General features: G+C 46.2%; 11 protein-coding genes across 11 annotated transcripts; 1 reads left to right on the forward strand and 10 right to left on the reverse strand.

Moving 5' to 3' along the window:
- Positions 1–598: 598 nt before the first annotated feature.
- Positions 599–2,032, reverse strand: TbgDal_XI14790 (eukaryotic translation initiation factor 2 gamma,putative; the record flags this gene model as incomplete). The annotated part of the gene is made up of 1 exon (XM_011782322.1): positions 599–2,032. The coding sequence occupies one exon, from the start codon at positions 2,030–2,032 to the stop codon at positions 599–601; it is 1,434 nt and encodes a 477-aa protein (XP_011780624.1).
- Positions 2,033–3,194: 1,162 nt separating this feature from the next.
- Positions 3,195–4,529, reverse strand: TbgDal_XI14800 (hypothetical protein, conserved; the record flags this gene model as incomplete). The annotated part of the gene is made up of 1 exon (XM_011782323.1): positions 3,195–4,529. One exon carries the CDS (start codon positions 4,527–4,529, stop codon positions 3,195–3,197), a length of 1,335 nt encoding a protein of 444 aa, XP_011780625.1.
- A 3,047-nt stretch (positions 4,530–7,576) lies between these two features.
- Positions 7,577–8,389, reverse strand: TbgDal_XI14810 (hypothetical protein, conserved; the record flags this gene model as incomplete). The annotated part of the gene is made up of 1 exon (XM_011782324.1): positions 7,577–8,389. One exon carries the CDS (start codon positions 8,387–8,389, stop codon positions 7,577–7,579), a length of 813 nt encoding a protein of 270 aa, XP_011780626.1.
- Positions 8,390–9,824: 1,435 nt separating this feature from the next.
- TbgDal_XI14820 (guide RNA binding protein, putative) lies at positions 9,825–10,499 on the reverse strand (the record flags this gene model as incomplete). Its single annotated transcript, XM_011782325.1, has 1 exon — positions 9,825–10,499. One exon carries the CDS (start codon positions 10,497–10,499, stop codon positions 9,825–9,827), a length of 675 nt encoding a protein of 224 aa, XP_011780627.1.
- A 755-nt stretch (positions 10,500–11,254) lies between these two features.
- TbgDal_XI14830 (inner membrane preprotein translocase Tim17,putative) lies at positions 11,255–11,713 on the reverse strand (the record flags this gene model as incomplete). The annotated part of the gene is made up of 1 exon (XM_011782326.1): positions 11,255–11,713. One exon carries the CDS (start codon positions 11,711–11,713, stop codon positions 11,255–11,257), a length of 459 nt encoding a protein of 152 aa, XP_011780628.1.
- Positions 11,714–12,779: 1,066 nt separating this feature from the next.
- On the reverse strand, positions 12,780–13,250 carry TbgDal_XI14840 (hypothetical protein, conserved; the record flags this gene model as incomplete). Its single annotated transcript, XM_011782327.1, has 1 exon — positions 12,780–13,250. The coding sequence occupies one exon, from the start codon at positions 13,248–13,250 to the stop codon at positions 12,780–12,782; it is 471 nt and encodes a 156-aa protein (XP_011780629.1).
- A 179-nt stretch (positions 13,251–13,429) lies between these two features.
- TbgDal_XI14850 (hypothetical protein, unlikely) lies at positions 13,430–13,795 on the forward strand (the record flags this gene model as incomplete). The annotated part of the gene is made up of 1 exon (XM_011782328.1): positions 13,430–13,795. The coding sequence occupies one exon, from the start codon at positions 13,430–13,432 to the stop codon at positions 13,793–13,795; it is 366 nt and encodes a 121-aa protein (XP_011780630.1).
- Positions 13,796–14,057: 262 nt separating this feature from the next.
- On the reverse strand, positions 14,058–14,966 carry TbgDal_XI14860 (hypothetical protein, conserved; the record flags this gene model as incomplete). Its single annotated transcript, XM_011782329.1, has 1 exon — positions 14,058–14,966. One exon carries the CDS (start codon positions 14,964–14,966, stop codon positions 14,058–14,060), a length of 909 nt encoding a protein of 302 aa, XP_011780631.1.
- A 432-nt stretch (positions 14,967–15,398) lies between these two features.
- TbgDal_XI14870 (hypothetical protein, conserved) lies at positions 15,399–17,564 on the reverse strand (the record flags this gene model as incomplete). Its single annotated transcript, XM_011782330.1, has 1 exon — positions 15,399–17,564. The coding sequence occupies one exon, from the start codon at positions 17,562–17,564 to the stop codon at positions 15,399–15,401; it is 2,166 nt and encodes a 721-aa protein (XP_011780632.1).
- Positions 17,565–17,990: 426 nt separating this feature from the next.
- On the reverse strand, positions 17,991–18,299 carry TbgDal_XI14880 (hypothetical protein, unlikely; the record flags this gene model as incomplete). The annotated part of the gene is made up of 1 exon (XM_011782331.1): positions 17,991–18,299. One exon carries the CDS (start codon positions 18,297–18,299, stop codon positions 17,991–17,993), a length of 309 nt encoding a protein of 102 aa, XP_011780633.1.
- Positions 18,300–18,881: 582 nt separating this feature from the next.
- TbgDal_XI14890 (hypothetical protein, conserved) lies at positions 18,882–19,421 on the reverse strand (the record flags this gene model as incomplete). Its single annotated transcript, XM_011782332.1, has 1 exon — positions 18,882–19,421. One exon carries the CDS (start codon positions 19,419–19,421, stop codon positions 18,882–18,884), a length of 540 nt encoding a protein of 179 aa, XP_011780634.1.
- Positions 19,422–20,566: the final 1,145 nt, after the last annotated feature.

The raw sequence follows: 20,566 nt of genomic DNA on the forward strand, positions 1-20,566 counted from the left end.
AATATGTTGGACGCCTTCTTTCCTGTTGGCATGGGGACAAGTCACTTCCAGAGCTCATCAGAGTTTGAAACAGTGACGAAGTGTCTCGAAGAAACACGAAAGAGGCACTTTGCTTACTCGAAGACAACCTTCATTTACCACTGGGAAAGTGTCGGGCCGTGACAGGGTCGGGCATCACCAAAAAAAATTCGAAGAAGCGGAGTTTCCCGCCACCCCGCTTCCCTCTTCTTTCTCCTCTCATAGCACCTCCCCAACGCATTCTTCCAACCTCACAGATTCATTTCTTTTATTTTTTTGTTGCTTTTCTCACATGGCTTTCAAACTGGTGTCCCAGGAAAAAAAAAGGTGCAGAGAGAGAGAGAGAGCAAAAATAAGTGTGAGGAGAAAAAGGCAGCGACGCGTGAAAAACAAACAAAAGCACAATCGCGCCTTTGGATTGGAGAAGAATACGTAGAGCTATGCTTGCGTATAAAATTCAATGCCCCTTCCCTATTTTATTCCCTTTGCTTTCCTCCGTTCCTCCCCCCTGCTGCACAACCTCTGCCTTCTCACCCAACTAAGCTCAACTCCCGCTCACTCACGGGATTGTAATCGCACTTTAATTCAGTTTCACTGGCACTCCACGGCGGATGGTGCCCCACCCAATCAGACGGAAGTTCTTTTCTACCAGACGTGAAATTGCGATCTGCTCATCCATAGTGCAGCACACCGGCGTAACTAGAGTGAGCTTCGCAATATCGGGACTCTTTGTAATGCTTACTACTGTGGCTCCCGCCGTCAGGGTGCCCACATTGATCTGAAGTGTCTCCTGCACATTCAACTTCTGCACGCGCTTCGCGTTGCGATCTCGCTGCTTACTCTGGCCAACCATCTCGGAGAATAAATAATATTGCACCTCAATCTCCGCGTACACCTGCGGCAACGAACCTTCCTCTCCAATCATATGTCCAACCATTTTGTCCTGACGCGTCAGTGTGGGGTCAAGCGTGGTCCCCACGGCGATAAGACCACCTGGTATTGCGTATTGCAGCGAGTTGTCCTCTGCCTTCAACGTTAACGCCCGGGTTCGCAGAGGTGTACAGCTGAATGTTCCTCCCGTTTGTGTGTGCACCTGTCCTGGCCGAATCTCAACAATTTGATTCACACGAAGAACACCTTGAATCACGGTACCCCCTGCCACACCGCCTCGCAGAGTCTCTATATCCACCTCACCCGGCTTGTTAATGTCGAAGGAGCGCACCACCGTCATCCGTGCGGGACAATTAAGCTGACGCGTGGGAAGGGGCATACGGCACAGGTACTCCAGCAAATAATCCACATTGCGCTTCAGTTGTGCGGATATGGGAATGATAGGAGCACTGAGCCCAATGGTGCTGTCAATGTAGTCGCGTATCTTATGGTACTGATCCTGTGCGTGGACTTCTCCAACAAGGTCAATTTTGTTTTGAAGGATAATCAGGTTTCGCAGCTTCATAATCTCAACTGCTTTGAGGTGCTCAAGTGTCTGCGGTTGTGGGAATGGCTCGTTTGCGGCAATGAGTAGGAGCGCAGCGTCCATGATGGCGGCACCGTTAAGCATTGTCGCCATCAGCACGTCGTGTCCTGGACAGTCAACGAAGGAGAAGTGGCGTTTCAGCGTCAGCGGGGCTCCACAGGTTGGGCAGCCAGTTTTGTCCGGCTGCGAGGAGGGGAAGGCATGATAGGCAGCGGGAACGGGGCATGAGTCACAGCGGAACACCTTTGCGTTGGCATAGCCAAGGTGAATTGTGATATTCATCACAGCCTCGCGGTGGTACTTCTGAGTCTTGACTCCGCTGAGCGCCTTCACAACAGTTGACTTACCGTGAGCGACGTGACCGATTGTACCGATGTTGATTGTGGCCTGACGCGACATCACTTCAAAGGTCTCCACGCTCATCTTATCGAGATCCATCGCCGAGAGGTTCTGCGCAGCGAGCCCGCAGTCGCGTGTCGGGTCGCTAGAGAGCGTCGTCTCATCGATTGTAAAGTCGGCAATGTCATTCTCGCTCATCTGCGCAGTTACAGCGTGTTGTTAATTCTTAAAACTGTTATCCTTCTCCCTTACCTTATATACTTTTCTTTCTCTTTCTTTACCTTACTTTACTTTTCCCCCTTATTATTATTATTTGTTTGATCTTACTGAAGTTGTGGTGGGACGTGAAAAGGAATGAAGGAAGGAAAGGGGAGAAGTGGTAGGAAAGGTAGTGTTATACCGTGCCAAAAATGAAGAAGAAAAATAAAAAAAGACCCCAGTAGCACCAGTCACGAAAGCACGCTTCGTGCCGTTGCTGTTCACTCTTTTCTCACGCGTGTGCTTTCTTCACTTTTCGCCTATTTATCGGAGTAACGTTTACAGTGCTTGATTTCCGTCTCCCTCTTCGTCCTCCCCGCCATCCACTTTGCATGCTATTTTCTGTAACAAGCCAAGGACAGAAGGACGTCTGGGAGTGGTGCGCGTTCTTTCTGTTCGCTCGTTTGCCACCGTGGAGACCTCCCCATTGGAATGGTGAAAACGAAGGCAATAAATAAATTAAATAAATACAAGCAAATAAATAAGATATAAGTTCCCCTTCTTCATCACTTCCCTCTACGTGAACAAACACGAATTATTTATAAACCCGTCTCACTCACTATTCGACCCACGCGGTGCAGAATAAATAAAAGCACACACACACAGACGGTGAACTCAAAGAGAGAAAAGTTTGCAGATGGAGCTGTGTCGCTACTATGGACACGACCTGATGCAAATAGGCAATACGATGTTAACGGTAATGGTTATAAAATAATCTCTAACATAGTAATAATAATGAGGACGGCAGTAGTAGTAATAACAAGTATAATAACTCCCAACGTTTAGGCAAGGCACTGAAGGTTGATAACATGAACAAATAACAAAACAAAGTAGAATATTTGGTTAATCACCCATGTCAACGACATGATGAAGATAAGTTAGCGACTGGAATCGCGCACACACCACTGACCTGGAAAGGAAAGAAGGGAATGGAAGGGACGAGCGAGGGCGCGCCCGAGTCCGCCTAACAGCGAATAGAGGCTCACGATGCGTTGCCCGTCATGTTAACTTTCCGACCCACTTTCCTGCTGCTCGTTTTCTCTCTCTCTCTCTCCTGTTTTTTCTTTCTTTCTTTCCTCTTTACCTCTGCCATTCATATTGGTCACATCTTCAAGAGACGAAACATCTGGCGGACACTTATCCCGCTAGCTGGAACCTCCCCGCTTCCTGTTGTGGCATTTTCACCGGTATGCCTTCCCTTACTGTTGTTGAGAATATCCACCAGTGTCCGAAGGTTGCCTTCAGCACTCTGCAACCCCGCCTCAAAGGCTCGCACAACCATCCAGCGAATAACAACTGCCACATCCCCTGGCGCAGTTAGCTGTTCTCCTTTCTGAATTTGTGTTAGAAGCCCCTTCACGCAAGTTTCGTCGCCGGCGTTCATTCGCCGAACAGTGTCGGTAATGCGGCGCATTGTGTGAAGTTCCTTCTGCGCGTTCTCAAGTATTCGCTCCTCCGCTATACCACCTGTAACCACACACCGCTTTAGGGAGTTAACAATATGCTCCACGGTGGGTACGAGAGCGGTAATCTCTCTGTTGAACTGCTCCACCTGTACGCTTATAGTTTTTCCTTCCGCTTCATCGCGCTGGTCGCCCATCTCTCTCCGAATCTCCTCTGTTCGCTTCTCCAGTTCCGTGCAAACGCGCTCGTACTCCTTCACAAGTCGGTTATTATCAGCAGCCAATCGGTCACACTCCCTCTTGTAGTTGATCGGCTTCCCGGTGTCGTCAGTTGCGACAACTGTGGCATCGCTAAGTTTCTCTTTCATTAGTTCCAGTTCCGCACTCCGTTCCGCGAGGGTTTCGTGAAGGCCAGAGACCTTCGCCCGCTCATCCGTAAGTTCGCGTGTGAGTTTATTTATTTCAAAGAGCATTCCCTCGTTTTCTTCTAGCAACCTCCTCGTAATATCATCCAAGTTGGGACGGGGAATGGGACTGCTCCCACCACTGTGGCTCGATAGCGATTGACTTAACTCTGTGGATTCACTTAAATTTCGCCCCAAAGGTGTGTGCCGTCTGTCACTTAGCGACATGCTGCTTTTTAAATTAGTGCTACTACCGTTATTATTGTTGCCTTCTTTACAAATAAATAAATAAGGGTGCATACTTATCCCCACGCCAGGTTGCGAGAATCGATTGAGCGTCGGCCTCACGGAGTCGCTATGGGCAGCAGCCACACTTTCCGCAGCGTATGGAGAAAAAAAAACGTATGTGAATGTGCCTCTCTCTCTTTCTCTCTCTGTATATATATATATATTGTGTGTGTGTTGCCATTGGAACGGTAAATAGAGACGGGATATGAGAAAGAGGAGCGAAGAATATATATATATATATATATCAATATAGTGATTCATGCAAATATTTCGCACACACACACACACACATATATATATATATATATATAAATAGACAATTATGCACGTAGCTAAACACATAAAAATAACCCACCGTAAGTGGCTTCGCCAAGTATAGAAGAAATGACAGGAGGGAAAAGACACTTTCCCATTCAAGCGCACAGAGAGGCATGAAAACAAATGTATACATTCATTTACCCCTAAATATATGAATGAATGAATGAACGAATAAATAAATGTATATTCTGATGTTCTTGAAGCATCTTCTCCTCATCCTGCCGTTTACCTTTTACATTTATTTACTTAAAAACAAAGAAAGGTAAGAAAAAAAAGGAAAATAAAATCCAACCACCCTCATTTACATCCCCTTCTCACTTTTTCTCCCCATCCTTTCTTTCATAATGGCACTTACCAGACATTTCTGCCCACCCCCCATCGGGAGAAATAATGAAATGAAAAGATCACCAAAGAAAAACAAAACTCCGAAATAAATAAATAAACACACACACACACACACACACATACGCAGAGAGGGACACACAGACATCCGAACAGAGAGAAATATATAGGAAAAAGAAACACAACAACAACAACAAAGAAACAAAAAAAAATGCTGATAATACTGATTATGACGACGAATGCGAATGGGAGTGGCGGCTCCGCATCCCCACAGATTTCCCTCCTTTATTCACCCAATACGTAACTACCGTTGGAAAGGTAAATATAGGTAAATATATAAATAAATATAAGTGTAAATATATACATAAATATATATTCGTGTGTACGCGCGTGTGTCTGAAACCAGACAAACCAAACGGAAACACACAACATCAAAAGCAGAGTAATAATGAACTAATGCACCCGTCCACCCACACGGAGTGTTACCTTGAAGAGATGGCAATTGCGCGCAACGCACGAAACGGAACAGAAATACCTCTCCTCCCCCCTTACCAATAATAATAATAATGGTAGTAATAACAACAAATTAGATACTGCCTCGAGGTTTGCTTGAATGTAAACATCAAATGACACGGAAATCAATCAAAACGATCGGATGATATGTCAAACGTCCCTTTCTTTCATTCACTGCTTAATTTTTTCCCTCCAGTTCTCTAATACAATATCTTATTTCACTTTTCCGGGAGGAGTGCGAGGTATTTCAGAGTCCAACCTTATTACTTTCTTCCCTTGTGCTCCCCTCTCTCTTTTAGCTTATTTAACTTTATTTAACACTAATACTAATATTACAAACATTAATTTTTCTTTTTTTTTAAAAATTTAAATTACCAGTGGGAGTAAATAAATATTTTCCTTTGCCCTCATATTTTCCCTAAATCAGTTTATTCATTTCTGAAATATCCGTCAACCGCCCTCGGTCAACACTCCCCGAAACAAAGTTGAACAATCGGACGAAATTAATACTACAAGAAGCAATGAAAATAAAACAAAACGAAAGCCATGCGGCAAATCTTCTGCTCGAGAAATATATTGCCACCTCAACACGCATTTTAGATATTTTTTGTATATCCAAATATTCCGCGTTTTCCTTCAATGTAGTTTTTCGTCTGCTCACCTCCTTCCACTTTTCTTTGGAGTAAATCTCCCGCTTATTTGCATTCGATTATTTATTTATTGACTCATTTTTTGTTTTGTTTGATATGTAATTTATTGTTTCTCATTCATGAGAGCGGGGAGATCTGCGGGAATGTTCTCGTCATCATCATCATCAATTTGATTTCTTTTATTTCTTCGTTTTTTTTCCTTATCTTCTCCCTCCATTGTTCTCTTTTCTCTTTTCTTTTTCCCTCCCCTTTAAGCAGCAACACAAACGAAAGGTTTCCACACACTCTCCTATCCACTCACTCACTCACTCACACGCATAAATAATTACATATGAACACACAAGCGCTTCATGAGGGTTTTCAAAAAAAAAAAAAAGAAAAAGAAAAAGAAAAGACACACCTTTATTTTCTGCACTCGGATTCATTTCAGTCTTTTCCCCCCTTTTTTCTTATTCATTTCTCTCTCCCCATCCCTCTTTCCTTCCATGTTGGTGTATTTGCATTTATTGTGCATCGCTTAAATCCATTCCCTGTTTTTTCTTTCTCCATTTTCATTTTTTTCTTTAAACACTTCGTTTTATTTGTTTAAATAATTATACCTATGATATGTCGGAGGTGGTTGGGAGGGCTCTACAGCTCCACCAGATGTGAAGCGAGTGAAAACAGCGGGGAAAACAAACAAACAAAAGATAATCGGAGAGATGAGTACAACTGATGCATCGCGCAAATATTCAAAACATTCCCTCTTTTTTTTTTTTCTGCGCTAAGCCACCAGTGTTATGCAGCGCCAAATGCCACTAAATCAACGAGAACCGAGAGAAAAAATGAATAGAAAAATAACTAAACAATAATAATAATAATATGCATTGAGTCGAGAAATGCACGTATGCTTACATACATACATACACACATATGAATATTTATTTATAGAAACAAAAATAACTTCTGCTGTTACTTTTTACCGCTATCACTTTCCTCCTTTCCTCCTCTCACTTACTCTCTCTCTCTCTTTCTCTATTTCACTTTGTTGTTGCGCCTCACACATGCCACTCCATCTTATCTTTGCTTTTTCTTTTTCTTTTTCTCTCCCTTTGTTTACCTTATTTTATGTTTTTGCATTGTTCCCAACAACCCCCTATTCTTTCTTTCTTTTTGTTTTTTTTTTAATTGCTCCGCATTGTGAGCCTACTCATGATCTCCATCATTCCACATTCCTCGTTCGTGTTCTAGTCGTTGCTATTACACATCACTTGAAAGGTTCTGGTAGACAACCATAAGCGCGGTTAAATACTCAAAAAAGCACACAGTAATACGATCACAACCTCACATAGCTCACATGAATTGGCACAAAGGAGGGACAAAACCAATTAAAATAATACGACTATATATACATGTATACATGTACATATCGCACAAGTTAACTAAATATGATATATTTGAACATATGTAACACGTGGGTGGTGGTTGTGGTGGTGTGTGGGACATCTCCGCTTTTTTTTTTATGAAGTATTATGTACATCATTATCGATTTTCTTCTCTCTTTTCTTTTCTTTTTTTTTTTCATTTTTAAATTTTGAAGGATGGTCTTACTCCCCGTGCTGTTGATACTGTCCTCGAGCCGCTAAGCTCCAGACGCTTTTCCCACTGCTCGCGAAGGCCATCCAACTTGTACTGCCGGTCTCGCTCCATTTGCATTCTTCGACGCCGTGCCATTGCCAAGCGGCTCTCCGTCACTGTTCGATGCTGCACAACTTTGTTAACCTTTTCATTTTCCAACTTTACATATCGGTTAAGTGCAGCTTTTTCTTTCTTTAACTCCTCAGTGACCAAAACTTCTTCTCCTTGCGCTGCTTGTACGCTGGCACGATCCCTCACATCCCTGCGTCTAAACTCCCGCTCCATCAAATAGTCGAGCATAAGTTTCCTTCCCGCAGAGCTTTGCCTCGTTGATCCCACTGAGAGGCTGCGACGTGTGCCGGAAGCCCGCAAGTTGGACAATATGGCCTCAAAGCGCAACTGCGTCACAATGTCAATGTTTTGATTGCTCGGCCGTGTGCTGGACTTCCCGCCGGATGGCAGACTTGTGACAGATGACCGCATTCGAGGGTTTGCTCTGCTTCCACTACGTCCTCCATCATTCCTTTCGCTCTGGCCATTAATATATTCACCATCATATGAATAACCCGAACAGCCTTGATGATCCACAGTGCGGACGCTGGAAAGTATGGGCGAGGCGTCACCAGTTACAAGTCCATGCGCGTCATCTTCTCCATGAAACACACAGTCGCTCCCGTGGGATCCGGCGTCATGTGATTCAGCAGTGGATTTAGCATACCCGTTGCTGTGCACACACACATCCAAATCATTTCCGGGGTTCATTTTCCTTCCTCTCGTTTCCTTTTTCCTTTTATCCTTCGAGATGGCACGCCGCGTACCAGCCCTGAGTTTCCGACTTTCACAACGGTATTCCTTGAAATACGGTGTGATGAGCGCTAAGGACACGGCAAGCGCCCGAAGAAATGTACGGGCGCACTCGTATGGGGAGAAAATTGTGTAGATGGTGCTTTGTATGAAACTTGGAAATTCTCTTTCCTCAATCTCAATTTTTCTTTTATTCAAATGAGTAAACAAAAAAAAAAAAAATCGAGACTGAGCCACCACTAACAGTTTTTGCTTTGCTTTCCTTTCTTTTTAGTGTGTATGGATGAAGTGCAAACCCACTTAAACAATGGGTACTTGCACTCGATATGGATTAATTCCGATTATATGTATATATATATATATATATATGTATATTCTGCTACTGTATAAATATATTGATTTCCCTTTTCTTCCCTACTTCTTTTCTTTACCCCCCCCAATGTTGCTTTTCTCTTTAATAGCAACAAATGAACACGAGCTACTCTTTTCGATTTGAAGCAAAAACGACCAGCGACGAGGTAAAAATAAAAATAAAAAAATATATATATATCACCTGCTTACTGGAATATGAAAGCCTACAGAACTAAGGTTAGCTTCTTTGTTCAAGATAGGTGTGATAACAACAACAACAGCAAGAAAAGAAAACGAAAGAGCGGAAGAAGAAGAAGCATCCAATTTCTCATTTTTCCTCTTTTAGTTGCGTCCTTTTCTCGTCACACGTGCACAACAATCAGAGACGAGGAAAAAAACAAAACAAAACAAAACAGGATGAGTGGGAGAATATTTCACCGTATGGACCCGGGGCAACATCCGAACGTGCCTTACCATTATTTATTCCTCCTACAGGTGCTCTTACGGTGAGGTGAGTTGAAAACAACAACGAGAAAACAAAACAAAACAAAAATACAGCACGAACCAATCAACAGGGGAAAAAGAAACAGGGGGCCTGGGGGAAAGAAGCAAACAGCCTGCTTCGCGAAAGTACACAAATAGATAAACACGCATATGTCTTCTAAGCGCGTGTGTGCGTGCACCTTCGGTTGGTTCCTTGAATAAATGGCCGGTGTGAAGCGGAGCGAGAACCAAATAACTCCCATTTTTCTAAACCCTACTCTCCCCCCACCTTATCTTTTCCACTCCTCAAAATTTGCCGTCACGGTTGGATAGTTCAGCACACGTCTCAACGTCCCTCCCCCCACTTTCTCTCTCTTTTTTTTTTTTTGACAACATTCCCTTCCCCTGTTCCACCAATAAACTTCTTTCGTGCCCACTCCTCTTATCCTACTTGTCATAAATGAACATGACGCTGACATTCACACCCGTTATCCCGACACGCCCGACATCCTCCTCTCTTTATCCTCCCTTTTTTTCATCACGTTCCAACAAGATTATCCTACACAGATGTGCGAGCGAAGCCGGTGTTGTAATGCAGAGCTTGTGTGAGGAATCGCTGCAACATAAGAGATTCTGCCACATCAAACTCTACAGTCCACTCAAATGTCTCATCGCCTTCTTCACCCGCTACCTGTTGCTTTTGTTGGGCGGGCCTCGTTGATGTGCACTTGAGCGTAAATGTGTATGGTGCTGCAGGATTCGGTGTGAAGGTGGCGTTAGTATAACGTGAGTGAACTTCCACCTTTTCTGAACGCCCCTCCAGCACAGCCAGAAAACGTGCGGTGTAAACCGCTGGCAACATCACAGAAACAACACGCTCTGCCTTATTACCTTCTTCTGTCAACATACGTGCCTGGCGATGGTAATCAAGGACAACAAATGTATCACGATGAAGTACTCGCAATAGATGGCCTCTGCTGATATCTTCATCATTCCAATGAACAACATCAAAAGCAGGCGGGAGTTGGGCGCGGCGAGCCCGTTGTTGTGCGAGTGAAGGTCGGCGCCACTTTCCTCCAGTTGCTCTGTTGCCTTCGCCGCTACTTCCAACTTCCTTCCCATCAGCATCACTGGAAGAAGCGGCTTCTAGGCGTAGGGCTGATGTGGCAAAGAGTGCAGCACCCAGTGGTTTCCGAATGAGCGTCGTTTGCTGGCTGATGATACGTCGGAGCATCTCACTTTGCGTCCGAATACGATTACAAAAGAAAAAAAAAGAAAACAACTCACACGAAGGGTTTGGGTGAACAAGGAAGGACACAGCCAAGCTTCAAGCGCTCCAAGGTTATAGTGTTTCCCCGTCAGTTAATCGCACCTGATGGTATTAGTTTGTTTGTCACTTGTCTTCCCTTTCTCCTTCTCCCTTTTCTGTATGTGTGGTACCCTTACAACTTACTTATCCTTTTTTTTTTTTTGGGGGGGGGAAGGGTGAACATGTAATTGTGGTATGCAAGTGATAAAGTTAGATAAAGGGTTCCCCACGACGAGGTCAATCAATCAAAACAAGGACCAAACTCAGTCACTGGCGGTGTAAGTTGAGAGTGCAATCACGCTCAAAAGGGTTTAAATACCTTCAGAAGGCGGGGAAAAACAACAACAACAACAACAACCGTTAAGTCCCACAAAAGGTTGACGGAGTAACTTGCACACATAAAAACACAAGGAGTACGATCCGTGACACAAGAGGAAGTTCGCAGCGAGATTAACTCCCTCCCCCTTTTTGGTAGTTATTTAAGTTCTCTTCACTCACCTTCCGCTCGTTGCGCCTTTTTTTTTTCAATCCCGCACACCCTCTCTTTCCCATTCACTTTCCTCCCTCCCTGCCTTCCCAACACAAACGCTCGTACAATTTAAGTGACACTAACGCCAGTGGAACGCTTTGTTCTCACTCTTGCGGCGTCCTCTCTTGTTGCCTTCCTTTTTTTTTTCTTTTTAGCGTTGAGCCAACCCCAATGCATCCATAACACGTTCAAGCATCAAAGAAACGGCTGCACCACCTAACGTACCACCCACAAGCCCGGGAGCTTTATAATAACGACAGCCGTACACTCCACCCAAAAGACCACCAGAAAGTGTAGCATTCCACACATCCTTACGGCCCCGTCGCTTCTCAAGCGCAACCTCAATGCCACCGAAAAGGAAACCAAAGTAGGCAAAACTGAAGCCGAGTCTGTGGGCCGTTTTCAAACTGTAACGGAAGAAGTCGGCGGTGCCCATCCGCTGCGTTGTGGATTCGGCTGAAATCATTGCACCAAAGAGGGAAAATCCAAAACCCATTACGTAACCACCAACAACGTTCATAGCAGCTGGGGTAATGGTGCTGTCCTTCAACACCATCATTGCCTTCTGTGAGGGATCAATTTGAGGTTGGGGGTCGAGAAGTGTTGTCATCGTGATGAGTCTTTATGTAATGGTCTCGTTTGACAAATATACCTGTAAGATACCTATGGCCAGCTTTTCTCTACTTGCCTTTATTTCTGCTGTGAATGATATTGACCTCCCAGTCAGTTCTGATTGATTATGTGTTGTCTCCGATGTTCCTCCCTATTGCAGTGTTGTGACTAAAGCCCACCCTGCTTGTTTGTATTCCTCTTCCTTTCACCTTCACCTGATTGTATGCGCGTAAAAAAAAAAGGTTTAAACGTACACGGTCGGTCAGCAGACCGGTGGAGTCGAAGATGCGCCACCGATGATGTACGAACACCACGATGTTGAAAACGCGGGAGTGTCAGGAAGAAATGGAAAGAAAGAAATGTGTGGGAGGTATTGTGTAGGAAGACATTAGGTGATAACATTAACGCATGCGTATGCACCCACTGACCTTCACAACACTCGTCAGAATATTACCATGTCTACACATAATCAAGAATCAGCACCATTCTTATAAGTAGAAACCCGCCGCAACTCTGTTGCCGTTTCAGTCCACCCTTCGCCCGCAGCGCACGTCCTCCCGGCGTACACAATAAACACCACCCATCGCCTCCAAGCAATTTCCTCTTGCTCCTTTTTTCAACCGCATTCCCTCTTCACAACAAATCCAAACAGGAAAAAAAAAACGTATTACGGTTTATAGTACCTGCATAGAGCAAGCACATAAATATATGGCGGGCAACAAATTGAAGTGGGGCCTCACCCAAAAGAAAAAAAAAAATGATATTGATCACAAACCACTGGTGTAGCGTGCCTGTTACGAATGGGTTCGCAACCCCCTCCCCCAACTTTCTGTCCTGCCTTCAGTTAATTGAGAGCCACCTGTGTCTAACTCCCTCCTTCTATCTGCTGCTCTCGTAACAACATGAAAGAAAAAAAACAAAAAAAGAAAACAAAAAGCATCGGCAACGGCAGCGAGCCCGATAAAGAGCAAAAAAATAAGTAAATGAATATATATATATATATATATATTGCATCATTCCCCGACGACCATTTTGTTCCCGACAAGTGTGCACGTTTCATAATGTTACATCACCACTTCAGGATTGGACTCTAGGACGGCTATACGCTGCTGCGACTCTTCTCCCTCTACTTCTACTTCAAATATTCCCACAAACTGGTTGTAACCTGACAGGATGCGCAAACGCAGATATCGTACGGCTTTCCCGTCACCTGTTGGGTCAACAGTTATTCGCTCCCTCTGCTTTTCATTGCCTCCCGTGCGCGGCAACGACAACTTCGAGATAACATCAAAGTTAGTGGGAAGAGCGGAAGTGCAACGTTCCACCAACACATCTTTGGCATCGTGCAGCGTAAGTGCAACACCGGATATGTTTGCCGAGGCCACAGAGCCGACGGAAAATATAATATCTTGAGGAAAACCACCGGTTGTTAGAATAAAGGTGGTTGGATCTCCGTCAATAAGGCACGATGGAGCCATGCTTGCATCATCATTTCGGAATGTTAGATAAACAGGGTCTATGCTCACCTTTGCCATTCGCACTTCTCCCTCTCCTTTTTTCTTTTAAGTTTTATTTCTCTTGATTTCCACGATCTTTCTCCCTTTTTTTAAAAAAATTTTCGTTCTATGCAACTACCTTATATTAAAGTTAGTACCTTTCTTCCCTTTTTTCTTTTTTTTGAAAATCCCCCCTTCTTGTTCTCGGTACGGCAGAAATGTCGACGACCACACGGCCACCTCTAAAAGTTTCAATATTCACAGAACAAAATAAAAGTCAGGGAAATCGGGTAATAGAGGAAACTGTAAGTGCTGTTTGCAACACGGCATCAAGAGAAGAATCAAGAAACCGGCTTATTAGAAACAGTGCATTACAAAACATTGTTAAGCGTATACATGCATATATGTATGTTAATTGTTTGGCGGTCACATCCGAAGTTAGGGAAGAACCGTCTCCACCGCCCCCTTTTCATTTCGTTCGCACTCCCTCGGAGGTTGAGGCCCACCCGCCTCTTCGCCATCTTCAGTTATTTCTGTTGTGCATCTTGAGAGGCCTTGACACTCAGCATCCCCCACATTTTTAATATTCAGCGTTGTGGTCGCAGAAACACAATCACAAGTGTATGGATGTCGTTGGTGTTGTCATCAATAGGCATCCTTCGCTTCCTGTCCACCTTTTCCGTCCGCGCCGGTAGTCGTGGGTCACAACATTGACGTGACACGGCGATGACGCAGGACCAAAATATAAGCTCACTATCATTACGTGTCTTCACTTCTCTTGCCAAATAATAATCTTAAAAAAAACAAAAATGAGTCCCTTTCCCTGTCCACACAACGGCAGCATCATCATCTCTTCCCCCTGCCCTTCCTCCTCTTCCCTAAACCAGTGCGGCGGGGGCCCAAATCAAACTCCCGTGTGTATCGTATAATTCCCTGTGAAGGCCTATTCGGGTTCTCGTCACCACCACGTGGGGCCCAAATGCTCCCGCTCTTGTCGCTGCCCTTCCGCACTTTCACCTCCCGTATGCGCTCGTCATGTTTCACCTCTCGCTGTACCCTTCGTATGGTCTTGTTAAACACACGCAGTGTACCGCTGTTTAGATCATAGCGACCCGATTGTTTAAGTGGCGTCGGGTCACCCATACGGCGAAGCAGATGAGCTCTCTTGAGTTGCCGCCGCTGGAAGAGGGCAATACGCCGATCTTTAGCAGCATGCAAGGCACTACCCTGAGTATAATCAACTGCTTCACCATGTGTCTCCCGCTCCCAACTCGCTCGTTGGCGCAGGTCCTTCTTTTCCCCTGCCAAGAGGCGAAGACGCTCAGCAAAGCCTACTCCAGTTTTGTTATTTCGTAGGTGGTCATATGTACGTGTGTGTGGAGATGCCGGAGCCCCGCCTCCACTACCGCTGTTGACAACACTCCTACTGCCGCATCCCCCTACCGATGCTGGCCGCTTGCCCCCAATGCGTTCAAACTGCCGCCACGACTCTTCAATGCGCTCCTCCATCGTGGCGTCAGGGGCATGCAAAGCTGCCGTACGGGCATACACATCTTGCAGTTGCTCGTTGATCTTTTGGTGATGTACAAGCAGGTCGCGATGATCCTGCTTAGGAGTTTTGGGGTTCTTGCGGAATGTCTCAGTAGCCTCCGTGGCTTCGTGGTAGTGAATACCGCGATGAAGCGACCGTGGCCCGGGTATGGTCCTGCGTCGTTTTACGAGCTCACGAGTGGCGCGGCTATTCAGAGGTGGCATCACTAAACCTGAGGAAAGGGGGAAAACAATGCAAGGAAGAAACAAGCGGCGATGAGGTTGGCGAGCGACATCGTACGTACCCACTCGAAATGCGGTGTGTTAAAAGCAGAAAAATGCTTTTTCATTCTCCTTTTCCAATGTACAGACGGTCGGGGCCCGACACCGGCACGCACCGGGCGTCGTCACATGGCAACAACAGTTTTTTTTTTCGAATTATACAACTCGCTCAGGTGGTTCCCAACCGTGCGATGATGATGGAACAATGGAGGATATTAATCAGAGCAACAACTGAAACCATCTTGCTATACTAAAATGCCCTGTCAAACCACAAGGTAACAAAAAGAGCAAAAAAAAAATTAGGTAGGGTATTCATTTCACAACGCGAACGAAACAATAGACGATCGATGACTAAAAAGGCGTATTCCACACTACTCATCTGCCGTGCGTTAAACGCAATACTTCCAGAACATCGTCTGTACACATTTTGAGGATATTTTTGGTCATGACCAACAGCTCTTCGGCAAGATCTTCTAGAAACTCGTCTCCGGGACACTCCTTCACGGGGAGCCACACAGTCTGGTACAAGGCGTCGCCACATTCCGTAATGGCATGACACTGCACGGGAGGGGATGACTCCACCACTGGCAAGCACGCTGGAAAATGGTACAGCGGTTCAATACAGTAAAGCGCTTCCATTTGTTCGCAGCAAAAATGACATGAAGTGGCTCTATCCCTCATACCCGAGTATGTCACGATGTCCATTGAAGTGCGCAGCGGTTGCCTGCAGGTGCCTGCCGTGAGCAAGCGGCACTCTGTGCACTTAAGGACACGCTCCACCCAATCCTTGGGGTTGGGCGGGTTAGTGTCGCCGTACTCTGGGAGAGACATTGTTTCCACCTCAACAACCGCTGTAGACATTGTTTCCGCCACTCTTTCATGTGGTCTTGGATGCAGGGGGTGCCTGATACGCTCGCCAACTAACCGCGGACTACCCGCGAGGTAGCAACTTATGGCACAACAACGTTCCAGAAACCTGCAACAACGCAGAAGTGTCCGACTTAGTGCCTCAGGTAGTGCGCCCCTATTTCCTGTCAGGACAGCCTTCTGACGCAGGGTAAGCCTCCTACGATGCTTAACTCTCTGCCGCCGCATAGCTCCTAAAAGCAAAGCAATGGCAATATCGCTCACACAAACTTCAGGACTCCCCGCGGCACGAAGCTCAATCCATTCGTTCATACAGTCTGCAGCGCTTTGAAGCAGGATTTTAGAGCAGAAAGGTGAAATGAATAACCTCACTTGCCCACCGGCGCTGTCACTATTGATGTCCTCACCACTACCTCGGGCAACATACTTAATGAGTAATGCAAAGACGGTGTGAAGTGCATGCAACACAACGGCAGTAAAGCCGAACAGACCCCGGAGTAGCCTTCCAGTCAGCGTGTGCGAATCAAACAAGAAAACGCATGCACTTGTGTGCTCGTGCTTGCGCGGGTCGGTGTCCCCCTCGCCTACGTGGTCAGTACATTCATGGCTATCATCTTTACTCCTCACTGCAGTGCTAGGTTCATTATAACTGCTAGAGTCGCTGCCATTATTATTGATGTTGCTGCTGAAAACAGGGGGGGATGTTGTTGTATACTGTATAAGACCGCATTTCACTACCAACTGCAGCAACGCCGAAGCAGTGATTGCGCGGGAACGGACACGAAGTAGAATCCCACCGCAGTGGTTTCCGTCGCCCCCGCTTTGTCCCTCATCCCCATTGTCGTAAACCTTTATGTATCGTACGTCGCACACTCCATGGACGACAGACAGTGTGGACGGAGCATTCATCAACTGGGCTGCCTTCTGCTGCGCCAACCACTTCCAGTCGCTTCCGTTACGGACCGTGTCTTGCGTTGGAGCAACGTCGCTACACTTCACGGGCACACGACCCAAACTGCCAAAAATTCTTCGATTGTCATCGCGCCTAACTGCTGGTGCATCAACTACTGTGGTAGCTTCTGCAGTGTCTGCATTCCTCTGTCCGACCCTCTTTCGTGACGAGTTGCGGCCATCTTCCTGAACGGTGGGTGACGCGTTTCTCGACATCGGTAGCCTCGCAAAGGATTCGGACACTGCGGAAGGTACGGAGACGGTTCGCGACGGCTCCCTCCGTGATAAAGGACTTTGTTCACCACGGTGCGACGACTGGGTTGAGCGCGGTGAGGAAGCCCGGTAAGACTGATTTTGAAACATTTCGCGCATGACGATGTGCTCCCGAAAAAACACCGGCCCGATAGTTCCCCCTTCCCCTCCTAGTTTCGGCTGAAGTATCGCCGGCAAGCGCCGTTCCAATGTGGTGGTCACCTCATGGAGCGGTGGGAGTCGCGGGAACAACATCAACAGGCCTATGCCATTACCGTTATCGTCAGCGTTCCCTTCCTCAACTGATGGCGCCGCACTTGCCTTTGGTGTGTGGGAAGTCCATAGGCACCTAATGTACCGCATGCACACGAACACAATGACGGCCAAAACAAGTGAGGCAACGGTCACTTGCAGTTCGATCAGCGCGTCAGCTTCGCTGGGGAGAAGGAACTGAATGCGGACAATTCGCATGATCCGTTGACTTGTCTTTGCCTGCCGCCCTCAGATACAGGACCAACATCGCATCAATAAAAAAAAAACAACAAACAAAAGGACCAAGTGAAGAGGGGACACGCAAAAAAAGAAACAGTTTAGCGATGATGTTGAGGGCGGAGAATACCCGCACTCATAACGGGAATAATAGATAGCATAACAGTCACATAGGCAAAAACACCTCACAATTGCTGAGTCCACTTCATAAAATATGAGAAACAGAAAGCAAAGAAAAGTTAAGCAGTATGATGAGATTGATGTGGGTGAAGCCTATTGAAAAGAGAGAATTCGTTAAACTGCCCAGAAATACAAAACATCAATTACGTGTGAAAGCAAGACAACCGTTCATTAACTGATTTTAACTCTTTTGCATCGCGCTGAGACCGGCGTGCACCTTCACGGTGGTTACCCACCTTTTGCGTGTTTTGGGGCAATCAATCCCATCTCTTTTATAGTGGGGTATCCCTGAGTCCTCCTTGACCAAGACGGGCGGTGATAAGGCCAAACGCCCCTCTCCGCTGCTTGGCATAGCGAGAGCATTCCTCCTGCTCTTTGAGGTCGGTTTCCCCCTTTTTCTCCCCCGAAGTCAGGGAGGAAAATGGGACTCACTGAAAACGATAAGCAACTACCGTTTAGAGTGGGAATGTGGCTGTGGCACCGCCCTTCCCCCCCAATTTGTGCAGCATCCCTCGAGTCGTTGGCATAAGGCTCCATGAAATGTTCCCAAGCGAGGTTCCAAATGCCAGTTGTGCTGGAATTAGCCTTACAAATGCCCCCGACACGATGCAGCAGGACCGGCCTCGTAGTAAAATGACTGCTTGCCGTGCTTCACCCAACCCATCGTCACTTATCCCATAGTACCAGTGGCACACCCGGTGCTTATACGTATAGTATTGATCCACGAAACATGAAGATAATGAAGAAGCACAATCAACCAACCTTGATCAGTAGATGTTGCACCCACCAATCGCCAGGACTTCTGTGATGACAGCGCCAGCGATATTTTGATAGCTTCGAACAAAGAAACTACTAAGGGATCGAGACCAAAAGACAATAAAAAGGCACAAAGAGAGCTGCACTCGGGGCACGAGGATAAACTGTTAGCGACGGCCATTAACGAGGGTTGGTTGAAGTCACAGCTAAAAGGCAGAGTGATTTGCGCCGGAATATGTATCAATCGGCACGCCCCTAACAAACTCCGTCGGTAGCCGTTCGTATGCTCAGGGAAATAAAGCTCTGTTTGTGGACCAATTAGTTATACAAGCCGACGGGAAAGGGGACGGGGAAGCAGCCATGTTAGTATGCGAACGGGTCAACTTGTTTCGCATACCGCATCTCCTGTTCAAGGTGTTCAGTTTCTTCTTCTGTCCACTCGTTCTCCAGCTGAAGATATGTGCGCAACCTTGCAGCTCCCTCCATAATGGAAGGTGCCTCCCTTGCAATTTCATTCACACGCTCTGCTACATAGGCACCGAGAAGCTCCCGCAGTTCCACAACGCACAAGAAGCACGCACACTCAAAGAGCGGCATAAGTATCTCACGCCGTTCAGCACCGCGGACAAAATCCAGATTCCACTCCGGAACAAAGTCTCTAAGGGACCCTGTGAGGGGCCTACGTGCGTCAATAACGAATCTGCTGCTCTTTTCAAGGTAATCGGCAACGGCGCGCAACACTTCTGTAGAGAAACCAAGTTCGATCTCTGGCATCTCTGTGCATCCACTTTCATCTAACTCAGCGAGCCTTTGCAGAAGTCCGATATGATTCCATGCAGAAGCAGCCGGAATCGAAACGGTCTCACCATTGGGCGACACAAGTGTCACATCGCAAGCAGCCATTGGAAAAGCCACCCCCGCGACTTTACCGTTTCCTTTCTTTTCCTTGCTTCTACAAAGTCGTGCTTGACGGTGGCATCCATAAAAGAAAAGAGGTGTCACACATATTCATTACCTCAGTTGTAGCCCCATTATCAACTCCCAAGAAATCTCTTCACAATTGATACCGACAACAAGGGGTAAAGCGATCGATAACTGCTACCTGGGTAGTTTTTGTTCCCGTCGCTAATGCAGCTGAAATTGCGCACCGGCGAACGAGTGTCATTAAACACACACACAAAGCAGTGTAAATATATCCCAATCATGTGCCCCTCTGCGACGCATCCATAGAATGGCTTTCAGACGCCACGGGGTTTGTTTTTTCTCGGTGTCCGTAAGGAAGAAGTCTGGCAGAGGCTTCAGAAACATGTGAGGAATAAAAAGTAATTAAAATAAGACGCAAGGCACGGTGATTAAGGTTTTAGTTTGTGTACACTTGCATCTGAAGACAGTATCTTCCTCTGAGTAACAGCCCCTTGATTTTCCACCCACCCATCTGTCCTTACTTCTCTCCATCCCTTTGCCTGTGCACACACTTATTCCAGCGTAGGTAAAATATACAAACGAACATATATATATATATATATATATATGCTTGTGGGTGTACTTGCGTGTACGACACTGCCCATCCAGCTTCGGTTTCATTCAATTACGTCCCCTTCCTCCTCGAACCGTGGCTCAACAACCCACCTTTAGCCGTTCTGTCCCCACTTATCACAAGAAAATCGACCCCCATCCGGCGTCCCCTGCCCTTCGTCACTTTAGTTATGCCTACGAGAGCAAGAAAGCGAAGATAGTGGCCCAAACGAAGCGCGAAAAAAAACAACATGAAAACAGGAAAGGTCTAGTTGCAGCACAAACGTATTATATTAGCCAATGGAAAAGAGAATACCACAACATGGGGTCTGAGCACGCTTAACCAAGTGAATCAACGTGACCAGCCAGATTGTGGTGGCAACGACAACGGCAGGGGGGGGGGAGGAGGGGAGGAAGAGGATAACACCAACATAATGTGACGGAGCCAAATTGCATTGGTCACCGCTTTTTCTTTGCGTGTTTCTTATATGAAATATGATAGGGGTGTTGCGCCTGCCTGGCTCTTCACCCAA

Source organism: Trypanosoma brucei, chromosome 11 (genome assembly GCF_000210295.1).
Source record: "Trypanosoma brucei gambiense DAL972 chromosome 11, complete sequence".
Classification (NCBI taxonomy): Eukaryota; Euglenozoa; class Kinetoplastea; order Trypanosomatida; family Trypanosomatidae; genus Trypanosoma; species Trypanosoma brucei.